Here is a 23,434-nt window from a genome sequence, read left to right on the forward strand (position 1 = left end):
AGGAAAGGGAGAAATAAAACAAAAACATCAGAATGGATCACAAAGAGGGTGAAACTGTCTGATAAAGCTGTGAGGAAAAGATGGAGGGATAGTTGAATTAGGTTTTCTTTCAAAGAATAAACGTCTGGCTTTGGCTGCAGACGAATTCACACAAACGAGGTTTCCCTCAGACACAGGACCCACACTGAAGCAGACACTTTGAGTTCCTATCTTTATATTAAACAGGAAAGGCTTCAGAGAAAATAAAATATTAACTGAAACTTTAAAACGACCTTCCCGGCAGCAAATCGCACCGCCAACTGTTAGTTTATGAAAATATATTCGGTGAGGCTTATAAATGCTGGTGTTTTCTCCCATTACTCATGAATAAGGAGCGTGTCTCTTGGCTTTGGGCTGCTGTGTTAACCCGCTCTCTGTTATGGGGGATAAGACTGAGCCGCAGTCAAAGCTCTCACCCCAGGACGGTTCAGTGAATATTAACCTGCCTTACCTGCTCAATCCTGGACTGAGCCTCCTCATCTTTTATGTGACATGACATGAATAACTCACGCTTTAGAGGATAAGTCGGCTGACATCCTGTACTTTATTTCCTTCTGCCTACAAATCTCACGAAAAGACAACATTAATGAATGAATTCTGTAACAGCACAAACACTTTCTATAATTCTAGCACATTTACTACAAGTTTTCTTCAACAAATTCACAAGTTATAAGGATGTTTTACACAGTTTTTGATCTTTTCAAACTGTGGAATCAACACTCAGATACTGAGAAAACCCAGAAACTGATGCAACTGATGATGGCCCATTACTTAACATAAAGCATGACTTTATTTAGGTCCAGCTTTGCCTGTAATGATGGAAAATCTGGATAGTTTGGCCAGAGATATATGGCTTTTAACTGTGCTTACACGGATGCATCATGGCTGCTGCACATCCCCAACACCAGTTTAATGTATCGGCTCCACACATCCTTAAAAACATATGAAAAACCCCGTATAAACTTAACTGGTCGAGGCCAGGTAGAGGAGGTTTAGCTTTCAAAGCAGCAGAGACAACAATGTGTAAAAATGTTTAAGACAAACAAGTAAACAAAGGGTAAGGGTTAGGTTTAGGGTCACCGTAGACTGGATGAGGTGTGGCCTAAACAATAAAACTTAGCATTTTTGTTACAACCTTCAAACCTTTTACACTAGAAGTAACTCACCTGACCTGAAAAACCAAACTTCATTGTCAGGATGGAAATACATACAAAACTTTCAAAATAAAGTCTAATTACACTTGCAGTTAGGGTTATGGTAGGAACATCCTGAATGGCAGTAGAACTTAACATTGCTGTTACAAACTTTAAGCCATTTACACTAAGAGTAACTTACCTGACCTGCAAAACCTAACTGCACTGTCAGGATGGGAATACATGCAAAAACATTCAAAATAAAGTCAGATACACTTGTAATTCGGGTTAGGGTTACAGTAGGGTGGGTGAGGGATGGCTTGAATGGCAATAAAGTTTGGGATTTTTATTACAACCTTTAAGCGTTTTACACCAAAAGTAGCCAACCTAACCTGCAAATTTCACTGTTACAGTGGAAATGAATGCAAAACTTTCCAAATAAATTTGAATTGCACTTCTGATTAGGGTTAGGATTAATATAGTGTGGGTGAGCGATTGTCTAAACAACAGTAAATCTTATAATTTCTGCTAAAACTTTAAAGGGATACCTTAACATTTTGGCAAATTCGCCCATTGCCGTAATTCCTATAGTCTTAGTAATAGGTTTGTTTCTTTTTGTTGTCGGTGCGAGCTGTTTCTAGATCTGGGGGGACTGATACCAGTTGCACAGCAAACACTATGGAAGTAGATGGAATTTTTTGCTTTCCCTCATCAAACTCATCAAATACACAATCCAACAACTCCACAACACTCTCGTGGACAAGTTGTGACCTGCACATTCACCACACTATGAAATAATAATGTATAATTATGTAACATTACGACACATGAAGCAAATACTCGGAACCATTTCTTGAGTAAATCACTGGGTGGAGTGACACAGTGCAGCAGCCATGTCTGGAGTGTAGTTCGGGCTTTGCATGTAACTTTAAAACATCTCCGTCTCGTAATGTTCCATGATTATTTCATAGCGTGGTGAATGTACAGGTCACAACTTGTCCACAAGAGCGTTTTGGAGTTGTTGGATTGTATATTTGATGAGTTTGATGAGGGAACGCAAAAAATTCCATCTGCTTCCATAGCATTTGCTGTGCAGCTGGTCTATCGGTCCCCCCAGATCTAAAAAAAAACTTGTACCGACAACTACAGGAAACAAACCTATTACTTAAGACTATAGGCATTATGGCAATCGGCGAATTTGCCAAAATGTTGAAGTATCCCTTTAAGGCTTTGAGACTAACCTAAACTGCAAAACCCTACTGCACATCAGGATATAAATGTTCAAAATAAAGCCAGTTACACTTGAAATTAGGGTTAGGGTTAGGGTTACAGTTGTGTGAGGGAGGCATGGCCTGAATGTCAATAAGGCTTTGAAATTTTTTTTTTTTTCTTTTTTAAAGGTTTATTTTTGGGCATTTTTGGGCCTTTATTTGATAGAGGAGGATAGTGGATAGAGTCAGAAACAGGAACGAGGGCAGGGGAGAGACATATGGTAAAGGGCCTCAGGCCCAATTCAAACATGGGCCGTCCGTGTACGTGGGGCACCTAAACCACTCACCTGCGCCCCAAGGCTTAGCATTTTTATTAAAACTTTTAAGCCTTTTACACCCAAAGTGCCTTACCTGACCTGCAAAATGTATTTGAAAGTGTTTATCATGGCTGATTATGGTGTGCTTTAAGGTTTTTCCGTGGTTGGATGTGTCACTAGCAAGTGAAAAGTCTTGTGGCGTCAAGTTTCACCTTCAGGATAAGCAAGGCTCGTATCGTCCTTCTTACGACAGGAGTAGAGTTGCATGTCCTTCAGATTCTGGTTGTTTTTCTGCAGTTCTCCTGTCAAGATAGTGTCATAGGAAGGAAGGAAAGCTGTTTGTAACTGACTGTGCCAGACTTTGAGGCGAAGCTGGGAGCAAAAAGTCCACAGTGGAAGGCAGCTGGTCTGCTGCTGTGCAGGCAGTGGTGTGGGGATGGAAAGGCATTGAGGAGGGGGTCATGGGTGCATTTCTAGTCTTGAACCCCCTGCGGTGTCTCCTTGAGTGTTCTTCTATCAGAGAGGAGAATATGTCCTTTTCACACATTGTCATGAAGTGCTGCAAGGGATCCTAGGATAATGAATCTCTCGGTTTTTATGACTCTATGTTTGAAAATTAAGAGTCCATATTCTTAAAATGCCCTGCTTAAAAGTATGTAGTTAATTTGCACACGGTCCCTGAATGTATATACTGATGGCAACACATATTACACGTTATTTTTATCTGACTCAGTGTCTCCTCTCTTTATCCTGGCAGACATCAGATGGGAGCTGAATCTCAAAGGAGATCCTTAACTTCACTGATCTCACATAAAACTCTTTGTAGCTGTGATCAAGCATTATAATATAACTTGTTTACATGGCAGGTGTCCACACAGCTTATTCATTTTAATCAGGCCAGCCGTCCCGGGCCCTTACTGCCAGATTTACCTCCACTTGGTGTCAAAGTTATCGCCGTCTACAGCTGCTTGATTGTTGTAGAATTAAATCACAAACATCAGTCTTTGTGGAGACAGAAAGAGCTCTGGAGGTTAATCAGACACCTTAAATCTCTGTATGCTTTGTGGAGGTTGACAGAGCATAAAGAGGCTTGTGTTTAACATATCCATCTCCTATCTCGACAACGTGTTTTCTAATCAAGGATTTCAGTGTTGATAGAAGTCAAGATGGTGTATTTTGTTAGTGTTTAGTAGTGGTGGGACTTAAAGGGTTATTCCCTCAATATCATGACACAGTGGTTCTATGATCATTGATATATTCTAAGACAAACACTTAACGATGTATCACAATATCAGAACTAACTGAATGCCCTTTAAATGTTTTTCAAGGCCAGGTACAAGTCCTTACTTTTGGTTTATCAACATAACATCCTATCCAGTCGCATCAGCCACAGGTCATCTGTTGGTCAGAGAGTCACAGGGGTGATCTGGCATTTGTATAAAACTACAAACTCTTTCTCATTCCCAGAAGCAAAAGCAAAACAATCACAGAATAGGCAGAGTTGTTTATGTTCTTACATTTGACTCATTGTTGCGTGATCCTGCAATTCCCACATGAACTCATATTTCCCCCGAGATGTTGAGATCTCTTATCTCCAGTTGCTCAGAAATGCGCTATGCTTCAGAAACACATCATGTACGTACTGTATAATCACCAAAGTGTACTACAAGCCAACAGCACAAAACATGAAAGTGGATACAGCAACAGAACAGCAGCTTCCAGCAGAAGTCAGCACTTCCTTATGTAGCATCTAGATTTTCCACATTAGTGGTAAACAGGCCAGCTCAGTCACTGAGGTAAAGTTGTTCAGGTAAAGTACCACCTCTATAATAAAGTAAAATACACAGCAAAATTGTCAGTATTAATTAAAGTCAAATAGAGTAAAAAGTCCACACTACATTTACTTAAAGCACACTTTTTAAAAGTCTCACATATCTTATCCGGTGGATAACTTCACTCGTGGTGCAAATGTGTCTGACAACAAAAACAACAGTCAACTTGAAACATGACCGAAAGAACCAAAGCAGGAATCAATGTACAACACGCGAACACAATTAAACACTCTGCTCAAGGACCTGAAGGGAAACTCCGCCCCCCAGATTTGAATGACAGTGGGCGGAGCTTAGAGCAATTGACTCTTTACAGAGTTGAACTAATACAGGTGGATTAACACTGTCAAATACTCCAACAATGAAGACCATTCCAAGTAACATGAAGTTAAAATTACACTTCAGCTATCAACGCTCCAGTTAAAACTTACATAAGTAGAAGTAAAGGTGCTGATTCGAAAATGTACTTAAAAAAATACAAATACCCCCAGAAAAACTACTCAGTCATAGTGATTACAGTAATCCCTGCACAGGAGTAGTTTGAATTCAGTGCAATAATTCCATGTATTGCACCTTTAAGTAAAAAAGGAAAAAAAATTGTGAAGTAACCATTCAAAAGACTGGTTCAAGCACAATTTGAATGATAACATTTGGCACCAGGTTGTGATTATTTTTTGTGCTCAGGCTGTTGTAACTTCCTCCGTTGCCTCAGCATATAAAAGAGAATCAAACTTTAACTTTTTACCTCGGTGTAGAACACAAAGCAGAACTTTTTATTCTGCTCCGCACTGTTCCTCTACTCTTTCTATGCTGATAAAGCACTCATTTTTCTCTCTTCTCTCTGCACATTTCCAAGTTCAGAAGAAATTGTTTCAAAGCTCGGTTCCAGTTTTGCTGAGCTGGTGCAATTTCCTGCTTGGCTTCCTATTCATTAACAGTTGGGAGTGTTTTTAAACTTTTTCTGTGGAATAGGACTGAATAAGCAGATGGCAAATGGAGTGAATGAACACACACAAAGTGGTTTTTATCAAACTTTTTTTTTTTCCTGGAAAACTCAATGGCAGAAACAAAAGAATAAGACTCACCTTTCTTGATCTTTTCGTTGACCCTTTCTCCCGCTGCAGGAGGAGGTGGCTCGCCTGGCCGCCCTGCAGCCTCAGGTGGAGCTCCTGGAGAAGCGTCTGGAGGAGCTGAAGGAGGAGAAGGAAGGGGAAGAGGACCCGTCAGCGTTCCTGGACGCCGATATTGTTGCCTTTAAAGAGCACTACCACAAAGTCCTGGAGGACCTGAGAGCCAGAGAGAGGCAGCTACAGCTGGGTGAGAGAGGATGCCTAAAATTAATCCCTTAAGACCTTTTCGACTCCAACCTCGTGACCCCTAACTTTGTTTACATGCCCTCAATTTAAATAGCTGATGTGTGAGGTTTGAAAGAGCAAGTGCTGCATTTATGCATCAAATATTTAGGAAAGTTTGGCTCCTAAACATGACTTTTATATTCATAGATTTTCATTTTGAATATTTATGACTCCACACAAGCTTGACTGGAAGCTCACCATTTCTTCAATATTGTCTCCAAAAATGAACTTTAGCATTTAAAAGAAGCGAATTTCAAAGCAAGATCAGGAAATTTCAAGGGCAAGGGAAGTAAATCTGCTCTAAACTTTCATGTCATGTTCAGCTTTGGTGAAGATAGAAAAACATCTTGACAGTGCTGAACTTTAAGGGAGTAAAAACCCAAAATAAAGACGACAGGAATCATATCTTATTAGCCTGTGTAATATGTAGCTCCTCCACACTTTCAGACAGTGATGCAGAGGGTTCAAATAACTCTTTAAAGGAGGAGAAAACCTAGCTTACCTGATGAGAATGTGCAGAGTAGCAGGAAGTTAACCTGCATAGAGAGCTAGAGTGACCATGTGGAAAACATCTGACCAAATTCCCCTTCAGTGGGAGCAAAATAACCAGGAAAATCTTGTCTTTTCCTTCAAAATTATTCAAATATTCTTCCAATTTCTCATCTTTAGTTCAATAATTGAGAAGTGTTGAATTGGTTAGGTTTAGGGTTTGGTTCAGCTGCTAAAGTGGCCATACTAGCAAGCTTATTTTGCATGCACAGGTTTAAGGACTGTGGTTTGAGGTCTCAGACTTGATTACATCATCCTGAGATGTCGTGATGGAGGGCAGAGATTGAAGCACCATGTGTGGTTACAGCTGCAGACGTCAGGCTTCCACAGGAAGGATCCCATTGGTGTTCAGGCATGAAGCGTTCCTGTCATGCCAGTCACAGTGTCACCAAAAGAGTCCTGAAAAAGGATCTCTAGAAATGAGTGTGAACCCTTGACGATGCTAAAAGTGTCACCTCACAATACGTGCTGATCACACAAGAGTCTGAGTCATATGTGTAAACCAGGTGTATAATTGGCATAGTGATGACTGACGTGAAGATGAAACTCACAGCTGTTAGAGAGAATTTAATAGACATTCTCACTGATTCATTTACCTGAAGAATTCCATTCATTTGAAGTTTAACCGCCTCTTTAACCTTTTCAATGAGCCCTGGTTGTTCAAGTAAATCATGATCTCACTTTCAAGTGCTTTATTTGTATTAGAAGTGTCAAACACAGAAGTGAAGGATGGTGAATGTAGAGAAGACAAACATAAAATGAGCCATAGGTCAGATATGAACCCAGACTGCTAGCTTTGAGGACAAAAACCTTGCAAAAATGTGCAACAAGTGGCAAAGGGGGGGGGGGGGTTGGCTAAAAGCAGAAAAATAGATTAAAACAGGAAAAAATTGATTAGAAGTGTCAGAAAGTGGCAAAAATTTTAAAGTTGTAAAAACTGGCAAAGCAGGTTTAAGTGGCATAAAATGGATTAAAAGTGACACAAATTGGCAATGAATTGGTTAATTGGTTTAAAGTGACAGAAGGGGGGGATGGTGTTCAATTTCCTACAAAAGGCAAACAATGGGTTAAGAGAGCTGAAAATTGGCATAAGAATGGATTTAAGTGCCAAAAGTCTGGGAAAATGGGTTAAAGGTGGCAGAGGGTGGTGAAAATGGTGTAAAATTTCCAACAAATGGCAAATATTGGGTTAAAAGTGCTAAAATTGGCAAAAAAAATGATTAAAAGTGTCAAAAATCTGGGGAAAAATGGGTTAAGAGTGGCATACGGTGGTGAAAACAGTGCGAAAGTGCCAACAACTGGAAAATAGTGGGCTAATTCCAAAAATTGGCAACAAAGGATTAACAGTGCCAAAAAAAAGTGGCGGTACATTGGTCAAAAGGGACAGAGAGGTGGTGAAAATGGTGTAAAAGTGACAACTGTTGGCAAAAAGAGTGCAAGAGTGCCTGATAAATTGCTGAAAAATGGGTTTAAAGTGGCAGAAAGATGTTTAAAGTGGCAATAAACATGGTGAAAACGGGTCTAAGGGGGGCAAAATATGCCAAAATGAAACTTTTCAACTTTAAAGTGAAGTAACTGTTAGCCGGGATGCTAGCACCAGTGCTAATGATCCAGCACACATGCATTGACATCATAAATAAATCACTGCAGAGATGTCCGTTCTCTGGGGTTTCAGGGTCTCAGCCAGTTCTGTGTTCCTTTGTCTGCAGATCTTCTGGTCTTTGAAAAATGACAGCAGCTGTTTAGACCAGCTGCCCTCAGCATGTTTCACCATGAACTTATAATAATGACTTTTAAAACTGACTTTAAAATTGTCCTAAAAGTGCGTAGACACCTTCACTGTTTATCAACGAGGACATTTCAGTTACCTTGTAAGAATAAATTTTGCTCCGTTCCCATTCAAACAAAGCATTTTTATTTTACGATGGTTGAACGGCTCCTTGAATTAGATTTTAATGAGATATCCATTAAAATATAAAGAGATAATTATGAAGAAGGAATCTAAGCTTTGTTTGTTCATTACCTTAATAAATGGCTGCTGGATTTGCTTTATCACAATTGGCTTTATTAGATGCACAACTTTAATTTGATGTGCCTGGTCAATGAGTCCATTTACAGTCCCTAATACTTGTGATTAAGATAAAGAAAGAAGGAGTCAACTTCCAGGCCTCTGCAGCTTTCTTAATCTGGCTCTTATAAGGATATACGGGAGCATTTCCAGCTGCTGACAGTCAGCCTCGACAGCCCGCCATAGCCCACACCCTGCCTCAGACAGACTTGGAGTAACAAATGTCTCTACCCACAACAAAGTAACATTCAGCAGAGACACACTTGTTGTGGAACAAATGTATTGAGTTCTTTCAAACACATCTGCAGCCTCCAGCGTGGGTAGATGTGGGCATGAATACAGTTCTGTTCCTATATCATCATCTGCGCGCCAATTACAGCCACGGAGCATCTGTGCATTTGATACGGCTCAGCGTGACGCATCGTGGCAGGTTGTTTAATAAATCACCCTGGCAGAAAACAACACTTATCATGCAGTACGCCTGATATCACAGATATTATTTCTTCTCACAGGCATCTTTAAACCATGCTCTGACTAGAAACAGCCTGTTTTAGGAGCAGGACTAATTGCACCCCAGGTTGGAAGTCAGGGCTGTTTTTTAACTAAATGAACTTTATAACAAACATCTGCCTTAATAATGCATCCTTTGGGCGGTTGAATGAGTCCCTGCCCGCTCCAGAGCTGAATTAATGCCCACACTGACGTCCTCAGAGAGCAAGAGACAGAAGAATTTCCATATGGAGATCTGTAAGGCATTATTATATTAGACTTTACCCTGACACCTTACATATTTTCCAATGTGAGGCCAAAGTCCAGATGTAGCTGTCATTTTATGTGCATTTAATATTCAGAGAGAGCAACATGAGACTTTATCGTAACAGCAATAAAATAGCAACAGCTCTTTATTTGTATTTTCAATGTGACCTAAAATATTAGAGGAAGGCCTCATTTGACTAAAATATCCTCTTCAAATGCCTGCTTATAGATATACAGGGATTAAAATGTCTAATTATGCATAGATTTGCCCATTTACTCCAAATAAATCATGACTCATGGCCTATCTTGGTCCAAATATTTATACTTTGAATTATGGATGTTGGCGTATGTGCATTAGACCCTGTCTGCTCTGACGTTGTCAAGATTAGAAGTGCTTAAGTATTGTTTTAAAGCAGGATTAGAAATATGATGTATTAGGGCCAACCTAAAACATAAAAATGAAGGGAATTTGTTAATTTTTGTTTTTAAAAAAAGTCCAAAATTTAAGGAAAGGCAATAAAAAACAGAATTTTGAGTTTATTAGAAATTAAACTCAGGATTTCAGAGTTTTAAAGTCAGAAATTTGCAAGAATAAAATTAAATTTTCAGGTTTAAAAAGTGTATTTTTACACTGGAAACTCAAAAAGTTCAGGTTTTATAGATTATAAATTTACAACAGTGTAAAGTAACAAATTTACGAAAAAACAAACTGAAATCTGTCATTGGAGTTTTGTTTTTTTTTAATTTTATAATCTCAAAAAATTTCTCTGTTTAGTGAACATTCATTTACAGCTTTTAAAATGAAAAAATAAAATAATTTTCTTCAATTTCAAAAAAAGGTAAAGATTATCCCAAAAAGTAAAATGTAAGCTGTACCAGCAGGTTTTATCCAAACAAGTAACATGATCGACCTCTAACTAGCCGACTGTGTTGACATAAAAGTGTGAAGCCTTCTGTAGTGTAAATGGGCATGTGTAAAATATATTCTGAAGGACTTATATTTTTACTTTATTATGATGGGACAGCTCAAGAGAGACAGGAAATATGGTTAGAGATGGTTAGAGATAGCACCAGGATCAGGAATCAAATCCTCGACCAGTAAGCCTTTGTATATGGGCGCCTGCTTTAGTTGAGCTAATCCGGCACCCACAATATCTTTATAAGGTTAGCATAATTAAGACATAATGATAAGAGAAGCATGGGTTAAGGCATTCAGATGCCCATGAGAAAAATAGTTGAACTCTCTGGTTTATCTCTTATGTTTGGAAATAGTAGACTACAGCTTAAATCTGAGTGGTCAGATTTGACTGTTCAAATCCTTAGTCAGGGGTATCCCAATTGCTTTTTTCCTGTTTAACAGACTTTTAATTTTATGACCTGGCATTTATAAAAGCCAACAGCACCGCAACACCACAGATGGTTTCTTTAATGAAGTGGCACAAAAGCTGAGTGGTTCTTAAGGCAGTTTACTGACTAAAGGATCCTACTTAAAGCTCCTGTGAGGAGATTTTAGCTGGGAATGAAACAGACTGAAATAAATCCTGGTGCCTCTCGATCAGTGACCCCAAAAGGGGCTCAAAGAGCTGTTCTAAGGGGGTTAAATGTGTTCCTGGAAAACTGAGGTCCTAAGCAGACATATAAGATTAGATTTTCTGTGTTTTGCTGTGATAATGAGTACATTTTTGTTTTTTACTCAAGTCCTCTTCTTTTTATTTTCTTACAATCTCCTCTTTTTGTCTGCTTAAAAGAAAAAAGCTTATCCTCTATGAAAACATTCCAACGTAGTAAATGCAGCTGTCAAAGCTCTGTTAGCCACATAAGCTACGTCAATAATGGAGCCACGTAGCTAAAGCTAAAGCTCACAAAGCTTATGGATATACTAACAAAGCTAAAGTAGGCTACATAAGCTATGTATCTACCTGACTTACATAGCTTTGTTACCAAAGCTATATTTGTTAATGCTCACATAGTTAAAGCTGATATAGCTACTTTTGCTGATTTAGTGATGTTAACTACATAGCAAATGAAGCTACGTTGGCTTTAAACAAGTCAGCCTGTCAACCTGTATGACTATAGCATTTCCTATACGACTAATATTCTAGGGGTACTCTGGGTCTGAAGGTAAATATGCTGACGTTAGACGTCACTGCTCTACAAGTCGAATGACTCAGACTCCTGTGTGAAAACTCTTTGGTTGCACCTTTCCACCTGTCGACTTGTTAAGCCTGGAGTGAGAGCGTCAGTCTCTTAAATCAGTTTATAGTGCTGTTCTCACATCATTCATGTGTGAAGATGCTCTCTGTGGCTTTCTTAGTGAAAACAATGAGACTTAATGAGATTGAAGCAGCAGCCATCAAGATGATAAAATTTAACTCCGACAGACCCCGTGACGAAAGAAAAAGCACAGCGCCGTTCATATCAATGAGGGCGAGATTGATGGAAGGAAATGAGAAAACAAAAACTAAAGCCAGGGAGAAAATGACCCAAAGGGGGGGACGACTTCTCTCTCTCTCTCTCTCTCTCTCTCGAGAGAGAGAGAGAGAGAGAGAGGGTGAAAGGATGCTGACAGCCGAGCAGACAAACTTCTTCACTCACTCCGACAGCTTCCACACATTGCACTTTTTTCACCCCCGCCAAGGGTGAGATACCCAGCACATATTCAGCTGCAGCACTCATTCTTCTCACATGGGTAAAGGCATGTGTTCAGACACTCACTGACTGATTCCAGCGCCTCATTCATGTGCAGCTGAGAAGCTCTGAGGAAGGATTTCTCTGAAAGTAAAGTAGCTGTAATTAAAATGGTGCTTTCTGCTTTTTTTTTAGACTTTCTCTTTTGTTTCTGCGGTTAATTCAGGTCAGATCATCATTTTTTTTTTTGAGTCAGTTCACTTTGAATTATAATTGAAAAGAGTCTCATAGAAAAAGATACATAATAGATTTATTAAAGTTAGGAGCTGTGGTGAATGGAAAGAGTCAGGAAGTCAACAAAAGAACATTTTGCACCTGTTAGACATTGAATTAAAGGAAAACATGATGTCTAAGACATGGAAAACATACTGACTAAATAATAAGTTGCAAGAAATAATTGCACAATAAAATAAAAAAAAATGCAGGCCAATTAATGCAACATACTTATATTAAACATTGGTTTATCATCCATATAAGAAGCACTGCTAAAACAGAAATAGTAACAAGACAGTCTGAAAACACAGAGTTTGAAAACGCCTGGGTCGTGTAAGGAGAGACAAATGAGTGCAAGTCAAGGAAAATTGTCCGTTAAAACTTAAACTTGAGAATTAAATCAAAGGCAGCCTGGACTCAGCCAGCAGTTCTTGGCTGGGACTCCAGTATAGATACGAGGCCTCAAGTCAGAGATCAATTCCTAAATGAGAAGGCGGCCAGTTAGAGAGCAGAAAAGATGTAAGGTGGTCCCTGCTTTTGCTGTAAGAAGAAGCTTTCTAGGTAAAACACAACGGCTCAAGTCTCTTTTCTGACTTTTACCCCTACCCTTTGTTTCCGAGTACACTCATATTCAAAACCGCCCGGACCTTCCTACTTTCAAATCACTCCTCAAAACACACCTCTTTAGAAAAGCTTTTAATTTGTGGTTCTGACATTGCTTTGTCTTTTTGTTTTTGTTGACTTTGTCTGTTTTTTGCAGTACTGTTTCTGCAATTTTATCTTTTTTCTGCTTTGTACACTGAGTTTTTAAGAAAAGTGCTTTATAAAGAAAATTTTTTATTATTATTATTATTATTATTATTTATTGTCTGGTTAGGACTTTTGGTGGAGATTTTTGGTGATCATGTTGGACTTAAATTAGACAGTTATCTCAAGTGTAGCATACCAGATCCAGGTGGCTCTTTAAAAAGGTACAGCTGTGTGTCATCAGGAAAAAAATAACTTGATACACAGCAGCGGGTTTTTAAAGAAGGTTATTATACAGATGAGAATAAAAGAAGATCAAGGATTGAGCCTTGAGGCACTCCAAACCCAGTCACGACTACTAGAGAGGCTTTTTTGAAGGACATAATACAAGTTTAGTATGCTGTGCTAGATTCCAGCTCAGCATCTCAGCCTGTCAGTGAAAAGTATCATCCACATCTTTGGATATTAAACTTAAGAAAAATTACACTGAGTGTATTTGAAGTTTCTTCTGTTACAGCAGAGTTGATCCCCTCTAACATCTGTTCCTCTCTCTCTCCCTGTCTGTCTCTAGTTTTGGAGAGCTTGCCCCCGGCTCGTTATAAAGAAACCATATCAGCCCTGTTGGCATGGTTACAACAGTGCGAGGCCAAGCTGGCCGTCCCATCCACGGCTGTTACAGAGTACCCGATTATGGAACAGAGACTGAAGGACGTTCAGGTATATTCATGCACACTTACACCTCTAAAATGAGCCTGAAGATGGCTGAGATTTTCCTGATTTTATATCTGATGTCTGAATTCAGGGGTTATAAAGCTGTGTTATGTGCTGTCACAGCTACATTGATACTTGAAATAATATACATGCTTTTGATGGGGAATGTGATAACAATTCTAAGAGTATTTTCACACTTCTAGTCTGGTTGAGGGGCTGCACGGCGGAGCAGGGGTTAGTAATCAATCTTGAAATGTCTTATTTCTCCAAAACTAAATAAACTGACGGTTCCTTAACTACCTGAGAGTGATAACCAGATAAACTCAAGTCTACACATGGTTTTTAAAACATATTCATCTTCACAGTTGCTGGTTTAATCCAGAAATTACAATGCTTCCTCACGTAACTTGGATTGAGGTAGGTTCATGTTCTCACTCCAGGTGAACTGAGTCTCAAAGACGACAAAGACCCACCTTTCCAAGCAGTCCCAGTCTGGTTGTTTCGTCCCCAATCAGGACTGGGTTCAAAAAAATCAGTTCTCCCATTCAGATGGATTCTTGTGTTTTAATTATATCAATCTATTAATCTATTCACATGATCCAGAGATCCTTCCTATAATGCCTTTAGACTCTGATTTAAGGCTTCAATCTTACACCCACTCATTTTAGTTTGGATGTCTGTTGTGTGTTTTCAATATGAGCTGGATATGCAGAAGCAAGATGTGTGTGATGTGTGTCATTTTTGATGCAGATCTTGAAATTTTTGATCTTGCTGATTGGAACATTCTTTGTGCTATGTCAAACAACTGTTTTCTGAGAATCTCATCCCACACACATATCCCACCTTTTTTGTCATTTTTAGACAAATTTTGCCATAAAACCTATGGCATAAAACCAACATTTTACCCATTTTTACCATTTTTTTGCTGCTTTATCCCTTTATTTGCTGTATTAAGACAATTTTTGGTCACTTTTACCAATTTTTGACACTCTGAACAGCATGTCACCATTTTTACCACTTGTTTTTGCCACTTTTGGTCAATGTTTGACACTTTTAACCCATGTCTTTCCACATTAATCCCCTTTTTCCACTTTCAGCCAATTTTTGCAACTTTTAACCCTTATTACAACTTTGGCTGCCAGATTTTGCCACTTTAACTGCTGTTCACCATTTTTACCTCCCATTTTTGCCTTTTTTTGCCCATTTTTTCCCTTTTTAACCACTTTTCACCATGTTTACCAACCATTTGTCATTATTAGACATTTTTTACATTAACCCATTTTTTGCCTCTTTTTCAACATGTTTACTACCCACATTTACCATTTTTTCCTTTTTAACCCATAGTTGCTGTTTTATTCCTTTATTTGCCATTTTCAACAATTTTTGCCACTCTTAAAGCACTTTTTACCATGTATTTATGCCAATTTTTTTTTTTTTCAGGATTTATTTTTGGCCTTTTTGCCTTTATTTGATAGGACAGTGGATAGAGTCAGAAACAGGGAAGAGAGCGGGGAGAGACATGCAGGAGATAGCGCCATGGGCCGGATTCGAACCCGGGTTGCCCGCGCACATGGCACGCGCCCCAACCACTCGACCACCGGCGTGCCCTTTATGCCAGTTTTTAACACTTTTTCACAGCATGTCATCATTTTTACCACTTGTTTTTGCCACTTTTAACCAATTTTCCCCACCTTTAACCCATATCTTTCCACATTAATCCCATTTTTCAACTTTTAGACAATTTTGCAACTTTCAACCCTTTTTTCTGCCTGATTGCCTCTTTGGCTGCCTGATTTTTGACACTTTCAACTGCGATTCACCCTTTTTACCACCCATTTTTGTCTTTTTTTTTGCCACTTCTAGCCAATTCTGCCATTCTATATCAGTTTTTCCACTTTGTATCAATCTTACCCGTCCCTAGATTCAAATGTGCAAAACAAAAAGGAGTGTGTACTGGGACTGAACGTATCTGCTGCATCTCAAACACATGCTGATTGTGGCAGGAACTGCGTTGCAAGATCAGTGCCTGTGTTCAGAATATGATTGCTATAATTAACTGTAATTTAATGATAAAGCAAAATAGGTTTTATAACTAGACAAGTCCCTACATGACCTGTGAATTGGACTGAATCAGGACCTTGTGGATTGGAATTGAATCGATTCAGGCAATCAGTGGTGATACCCGAAGAGTTCAATTAGAAGCGTTCACAAATAATACACATTTGGATGAACAACTATAACCCCAAACTCTTGCAACATGATTGAAGATACGTAAAACATGAGATTTACACAGCTGTGTATGAGTCTTATACCTGTCGTCATGATGCAATTCAGCTTTAAAAGTAGAGATTTTGGTTATTAAACCTACATATTTATGTTCATCTGACACTACTGGTATTCTCACATTAGGTATGATGGATTTATACCATGCCTGACCATAATTGCTACCTGCTCCCCTCTTCTCTGCTGGTCTCTTTCACATTAGTGGAATTATTCCATGCCTAAACACCTGCAAATATACACAGTAGCTGGCTTGATGCGCATTGAATGTTTACAAGTCTATCCTGCTGGCAACTATGGATGTTTCTAGCATTTTTGAGACACCAGAAATGACCAGCAATAATCTTCTTCACTTCTACATCTACCGCACAGCTCAGAGGGTGAAATGGGCCCATGCTACATGGATATGATGTGTTTTGAAGAGACAGGAGACAGTCGGACGTGCATTTTCAACTCTATTCATTGTCGAGTACCCCTGTTGCCTCCACATCTCTTAAAGACTGTGCTTGAGTTGAAGTTAATCATTCCCGAGAGCACCTCTCCAGGCGGATTCAGGCACTACACTTGTGTCCCTGATGTAAAACCACCCTAAACTGGGATAAGCTTGAACTGTCTGAAGCATTTTCTCTAAAATATAATCATGTTTGACCGTATACATGCCAACTGACATTTTAGGTTTAGTTCATGTTTTCTCTCTTACTCTCTTAATCAGACTCAATTGGCCTTCAGCGCTCACCATCATCATCTCAGCTGATGTAACTGCACTCATGTCTAACTCAAATAAACTGCTGTCAAACTCTTTCAATGAGATCTGAGCTGCATTCAGGCTCAGTTTAGCTCACATTTCTACGTGTGTCAGTGCTGGGATACAAACTGGGGATTGAAATGTCTTTACAACTTAAAACTGTTATTATAATTCTGAATGTCTGTGAAACAGGCTTAATTTAATGCTGATGCATGTGTGAAGTGTTATGTAGGTTTGTATGATACTAGCCCAGGATCTGGTATGAATCACAGCTCATTATACTGTAATGTGAGTATACTATAATCCCATCATCCACTTGGAGTAAACGGTGATTCAGCTGTTAGTATGAATCGCTCCGTATCACTGACGGTTCTGCTGCTCAGATCTGTTTACAAATTCCCATAAAAACCCAAAATGGATCCGGCTCTCCGGTCCTGTGGGGCTGTATAACACTGTAATCAGTTTTTACAGCGAGCAGTAAAGTTATATTACCACCGGCGATGCCAAACTGCCAAAGCAGCACTCTTTTTAAAGGCTGCTTTTTCCGCCGCTCTTTGAGCTAACAGACAGAGGATAAAGACGGGAGGGAAAATAGATGACATGCCCCATTAAGCAACGGCCTGATTCATACCCACAACCTACCGAGGAAATAGCGTGAATCTGATACATCAGGAGATCCCCAAATCACAGCTGTAAACATCAAATCCTTATAGAGCCAATCACGACAGCAAGAGGAGTGTTCATTGAAATAGAAAAGGTCGTTTTTAACCAACTGTTGATAGCAGAGGGCGCTTTGAAGTGGGCATATAACCTTCTCTTTAAGGCCTTTTATACACCAGCTAAGTTATACATATATGCTTTCACTTAAGAAGCTGATAAAATCCTCCTGAGACTTTAAAAGAGAAAGAAATCAATCCACCTATTACAGGTTACTCTCTGTGGAGGTGGTTCAGAAATGCCCAGGGGAACTAAAGCTGAAAACAAGGCAGAAAATTCTCTTTGTTGGGAAAACTTCCTAAGACCCTGCATCCACATACAAGGACATTACATTCTGGCTTTCTTACAACATAGTTATAATTTCTACTATGTGATTGTTTTTTAATTATTGTCGAAAACATCCGATGAGGTTAAAGTCACTCACTTGACAAAATAGGAGAAACAAAAATGAAATTTTTGTGGATATTTTTTCCTTAGTTCCCTTGGAAGTTTATCAAAGTAAAATTTGTTTCAAGGATCATTGAAGACTTTGTTTGGAGATTGTCATTCTTTTTTAATCTGGGAAATGTATTTGTAATTTCTGGGAATTTTATTTGAATTTTTGGGGGCGAGAGTTTGCTTTGAAATTTACTGGTATTCTCAAGGAATTTGGGAAATTTATCTTTGAATTTTGGGAATCCTACAATTTTAGGGAAATTTTAGGGAAGTTATAAGAATGGGGAATTTTCCATCATTTTCATGGAATCTTGGGAAATATATTTGCATGTTTTGCGATATTTGAATTATTAAAAAGAATAGTTATTGATATGCATTTTTTGGGGGGGGGGGTTGTTTCACAGTTAAAATTTTTTTCAAAGGAATTTGGGATTTTTTTATGATTAGAAGGCTTTGTTTGGACATGCTTTTTTTCTAAAACGTATCTGTAGTTTTTGGGAATTTTATTTGACTTTTTTGGGGGACGATGTTGGGGGAATTTTCCATCATTTTCATAGCATCTTGGGAAATATATTTGTATGTTTTGAGATATTGTAATAATTTAAAAATAGTTATTGATATGGACTTTTTTGGTACTTTATATGTGAAACTTTAAAGAGACATTTAAGAACTTTGCGCTGAAATTTTAGGTCTTTTTTTAATTTAGATCATTTGTGTTGATATTTGGCATGACATTTAATTCCTTTTCAAAGACAAGGCTGAGCTTAAAAATGATCAACTTCTACTTATCACCACTAATGGAAAGAAAGCTGAGGCCTCAGGGGGATAATGCTGCGTTCGATAGTACTTGGAACTCGAAGAAATCCGACCTCCGAATCGGAAAAGTGCAACAGAACGGCCCTTGAGCTCGGGACTCCGACTTGGGAATTCGGGTAGGATCCAAGCAGCCTGAGTCGGTCGGAATGACGTAGCAAAATGGCGTCGCACACCATGAGAGTCACTTTCTCCTCAACTTTTACTTTCATGTGTCGTCTAATTTAGCATTTGTGTTACTACAGTACAGGCCTCTGCACAGCTCTCTTTGATGCCCGAATGGTGCATGCAGGATTCCCCTCGCTGGTGCGTTCAAGTCATACTTACAGCATATGACGTTTCTCTTTCTCTCTTTCCCTCAAGTAGCTAATATATTTCCCAAACAGTAATTTTTGATTTTCGAAAAACATCCAAACAAACATCAGCTTGCTGCGGCCAGTCATGTTTTCCGAGCTTATGCAATGAAACACATTTAACTCGGAAGTCGGAATTTCCAACCCGGATTTTTCCAAGTTCCAAGTACAATCGAACACAGCATAACTTGAAACGTCAGATTCATCCTTAATTGAAGCTTTTTGAAAGCAAGAAAGTCTTATGTGCAATAAATACACCTTTTCCTCAGTGCCACGGAAAAATCAGGCAGTTGTTATAGTTTCCAGGAACTAATATCAGCCCTACATTTAAACATGATTTAAGATGAATTATTGTAATACATCAAAATGAGCGAAATAGCAAGTATTTGTCATAATTGACCATGTCATAAATGTAGGATCCCAGTAGCCTAATAGTTATGTCCACTGACACGATGAACAGAAAGCTGCTGTCTACGTTTCTCTCTCTCTCCTCTCAGTTTCTAACTTCTCCCCCTTTCCTTTATTGATTTAAGTCATCAAAGCCTATTAATCAGTCTAAAAATAAAAAACAGAAAATCAAATGAGACCAGCTCACCAATTAAAGTCTTTTTAATATCAAGTAAAGAGACGTAATCTTGAACCCTTTTTCCCAGCTCAGTTCTGACTCAACTAAGATTACATTCAGGGAAGGATGTCCTCTTCTATTCAGAAGACCTTGAATACACTCATTTATGAGAAAATACCAGCATCTTTATGCTATCGATTTGGGAGGTCAAGGCCAGGATCATTGGGCCTCATGTTCACCCCAAAAATCACCCCAGCCATCCCCACCACCTCTTTCTCCCCATATTCCCTGTCATCCTTTAGCTTTTCTATCAATCCTGTGTGATTTTAAAGATGCTTGAATGTCCGTTGGGGGCATGGGCGTAGCACAGGGGGAAAAGGGGCACCTATTGCCTGGGCCCACAGTAGTGAGGGGCCCTTGGGAAGCCTGCAATGAAAAGTGTGTTTTAATTTATTTTTTTCTTAGTAATTAATGTCATTATTGACTCAAAATCAACTATATGAATTGGTCAACAGACTGAAATATGCATCAGAGTGAAATGAAATACTGGGGGGGCCCTGCTTCTCCATCAAAAATGTTGTATACAAGCAAAATGCAAGTAAATTTAATTTCACCGTTCTAAAAATATTGCCCATAAATCCAGAAATTATGGGTTAAAATACATTTAAATGTATAGATATTTGTTGCGCGGCTAGCCAGTTAAGGGAAGCCTTGTGTAGTATTCTTTCTGGGGACCCAAATCCCTACCTATGTCCCTGGCTGGAGGGTTAGGGTAAGGGAGTATGGGACAGCCATCAGGAATGAATGGGAACGGAGGACAGTTTGTATATTAAAGCTCTAAATGGACCTCTACACTGCAATTATCACTGCACCACAGTTTAACAGGCTTACCTGGCATGTAGGTGATCAATATCACAATTGTTAGCTGTTCCTGTTAATTTTGCTAATTGTTCACATATTACTACCATTATCAATTAAGTCATATAAATTCCTAGAAATTACAAGATTAGAAGATGTTTTACTGTGAGTTTTTTTTCCTTTTTTTGCCTTTGTTTGTGCCTGAGCAGGGAGATAGAAGTTGGGGATTCAATTTACTGTTTTCTGGTACAAATCTCTCAGTTATGATACTTTTAATGACCTGTTGTCTACCGTGGCTGATAAATTTATGAAATTTACCTCATAATGACCAAAAACACAGCATGTAGCTGGCTGTTAACTTTCAATGAACGCAGTTGTATCAGCCAACAACAGACTGTACTGAGATGAATACAGATCATTGCATTTTTGCTGACTCTGCTCAGAAGGAGGGAATTGGGCCTAAAATCCTGATCATCTTTTAGTGAGTGTACCCTTGAAAATAACTCGCTATTCAGGGAACAAAACTCACTTTGTTGATGCTGATGTTAAAGGAGGAAAAATGAGTCTGTAGATTAAAACTGCAGCCCTTGTGTTTCAAAGAGCAGTAACCTAAAAACAGGCAGTGTGTGTTAAATTACAGTAAAAATCAGTGAGTTTGTAAAGCCTAACTTGACTCTACTTAACATGCAGAGAGCAGCCCGACTGGTGTGTGTTTTTGTGTGTATTTGTCTACAACTCGGCAATTATGAGAGGCGGGTGAGCAGAATCCCAGTGGAGCAAATCAGTGTCTCTGTTTATAACAATATCTACCTGCAGACAAACACTGAAACACCAGCGCTGTGTTTGTGCTAGTAAGCACACAATACAAAGGAGAGTATACCAGAACTGTGCCTTTTTAAAGTGTGTCAGTTGGAATCCAGTCAGAAGAATATTACGTCTTTTGTTCTCTCTTTTTGTTCTCTTGTTTTTGTTTAAGCAGGGCTGATTTTTATCCTGAGCTCGAGTCAAGGTCGCACTAAAGATGAGAGCGTTTGTGTGTCGTTAAACTTGATAATGGTCTCGTAACACAGCAAGGAGATCTAGCCTTGTAGCCTGAGATTAATTAAAGTCGATTGTAGATAATAATTAGGAATTCATCCTGCATACTGATAAGTTTGTTTCCCCTCTCGTCGCCTAGGGAGGCGGGCCTTCCACATGTGTGCGCATGAACACGCATGTGGACAGTATCACGACTCATTCTCGTTACTTTACTCATTAAAATAATGAGCGCACCTCTCAGGTGAGTTTGAATCCTGACCCACTGCAGTTGATAATAAAAGCAGCTCTGATTGGTTCACAGTCCTGGCAGGGTAAAGAGAAACGATCATTAATATCATCAACCGCGACTGCTAGAAGTTATTAAAGCTCTGATTGCAGCATTCAATCACCACACATAAACTTGGTGTCATCTCATGGTATGATTAATTAGTGGCTCTGTAATGGAGCTGTAATGCTAAATGAGTGGGGGTGGGCTGTATAGGAACTTGATTAAAGATCCGTTTTGTATTGATTTTGGTGCCCCCTGTGGGCAAAGCAAGACATTTAGTCTTTGTCCTATAAATGCTGAAAAATCCCATCTTTCTTCCATTGACTAGCCAAACATCTCAAACGCAGTAGCATTATTTGCACTGAATTAGACTAAAAACACAGCTGTCCTCTGCAGTTATTACACATTATAACAGGCCTCCAGGTAATACTAATCCCATGTGAATAGGGGTTATGACAGTGCTTTCAACAAGTAACACTTAATAAGAAATAAATACAATTTAATTTTAATAAAAATACTTCTGTGCAAACCAGATAACAAGGATTGAAAGCTAACCAGCCAGCCAATCTATTGACATCCACTTTGACACAGCACACACTCCCTAAACTCACACTCTACCTCAGTTTCCTCATTAGTGTGCTAAACACTCAGCATGCCAGCACCGAACATTGTTTTGACCGGTTAAAATGAAAAAGGCAGCAGGTCATATCAAGCCTTGCCAATTAACATAACTTACCCTGATAAGAGGCCAAATTAAAACTTAAGTGTTTGTTTGTGTGTCTGTTTCATGATTGGAAGAAGTTTACTCTGTTTAATTATAAAACTTTACAACAACTTTAGCAACAGATCAGAAGTAGTTACTGATCGCCTCGGTCGTGTCACGTAAATCTCAAGAGTTGTATTCCTGTTTACACTTCAAGCTCATAAACTTTGTTCTTTTGAATAAGAAGCATCAGAATTTTATGAAGAACCTTGTGAAAATAAAGTTTCAGATTAAGTACACTGTTTGACACTGAGCACTTTTACGACTTTGAATTCCAGCCTGTGAAATCAAAACTTCCATGAATCTTTGCTGTGAAGACATTAAAGCAGGAGCGTTGTACATATGTAACCTTGGTTCCTGAAATATGAGTGGCCAACATGTTATAACAAGACATCAAAACGGCGTGAGTCAATTTAAACTGATAGAAAGTGGGAGATAGAGAGGGATGGGGCGGAGCTGTGAGAGGGCAGGGGGTCAGGGATAGGATGGAGGTGGCGGTTAGTGTTTGTAAGCGTTAGAAACACATTTTTGAACATATGAAGGTCTCACATTGAGGAAAGAACATCATGCTAGGTTAACCAGATATGTTTAAAGTGTTTCTGTAGCAGCAGGAAGCTTATAGTTGCATCATCTGCATTAATGTCACTTATTATAGTTGAAGAAGACAACTGTAAGAAATGACTATTTAGATAGTAGGGCCAGATGATGTAATTTTGCCAAGCAATGGTAGACAATGCATGCTGGTAATTTGCAAGCATGTAAAATATAATGCAGAACACAGTGCCTTGAAAAAAGTATGTGCCCCCTCTGACAAATGTCCAAACCTTTGACAAAGTGAAGTAGGGTAAAAGTAAAAAAAAAAAAAAAAAAAAAAAAAACATCATTTTGCCATCTAAAGAAATTCAAGAACAGATGAGAAACAAAGTCATTGACATTTATCCATTTCCAAGTCTTTGGGACTCCAGCAAGCCACAGTGAGAGCC

At 38.9% G+C, this 23,434-nt stretch overlaps 1 protein-coding gene across 1 annotated transcript in view; it reads left to right on the top strand.

The window, feature by feature from the left end:
* The window catches only part of dmd (dystrophin), a 486,115-nt gene that overhangs the window by 278,304 nt on the left and 184,377 nt on the right, over positions 1–23,434 (top strand). Inside the window, 2 exon segments of the mRNA XM_041781573.1 lie at positions 5,654–5,846; positions 13,477–13,622. Of these exon segments, the coding sequence (XP_041637507.1) occupies positions 5,654–5,846; positions 13,477–13,622 (339 nt within the window).

Source organism: Cheilinus undulatus, linkage group 24 (genome assembly GCF_018320785.1).
Source record: "Cheilinus undulatus linkage group 24, ASM1832078v1, whole genome shotgun sequence".
Taxonomy (NCBI): domain Eukaryota; kingdom Metazoa; phylum Chordata; class Actinopteri; order Labriformes; family Labridae; genus Cheilinus; species Cheilinus undulatus.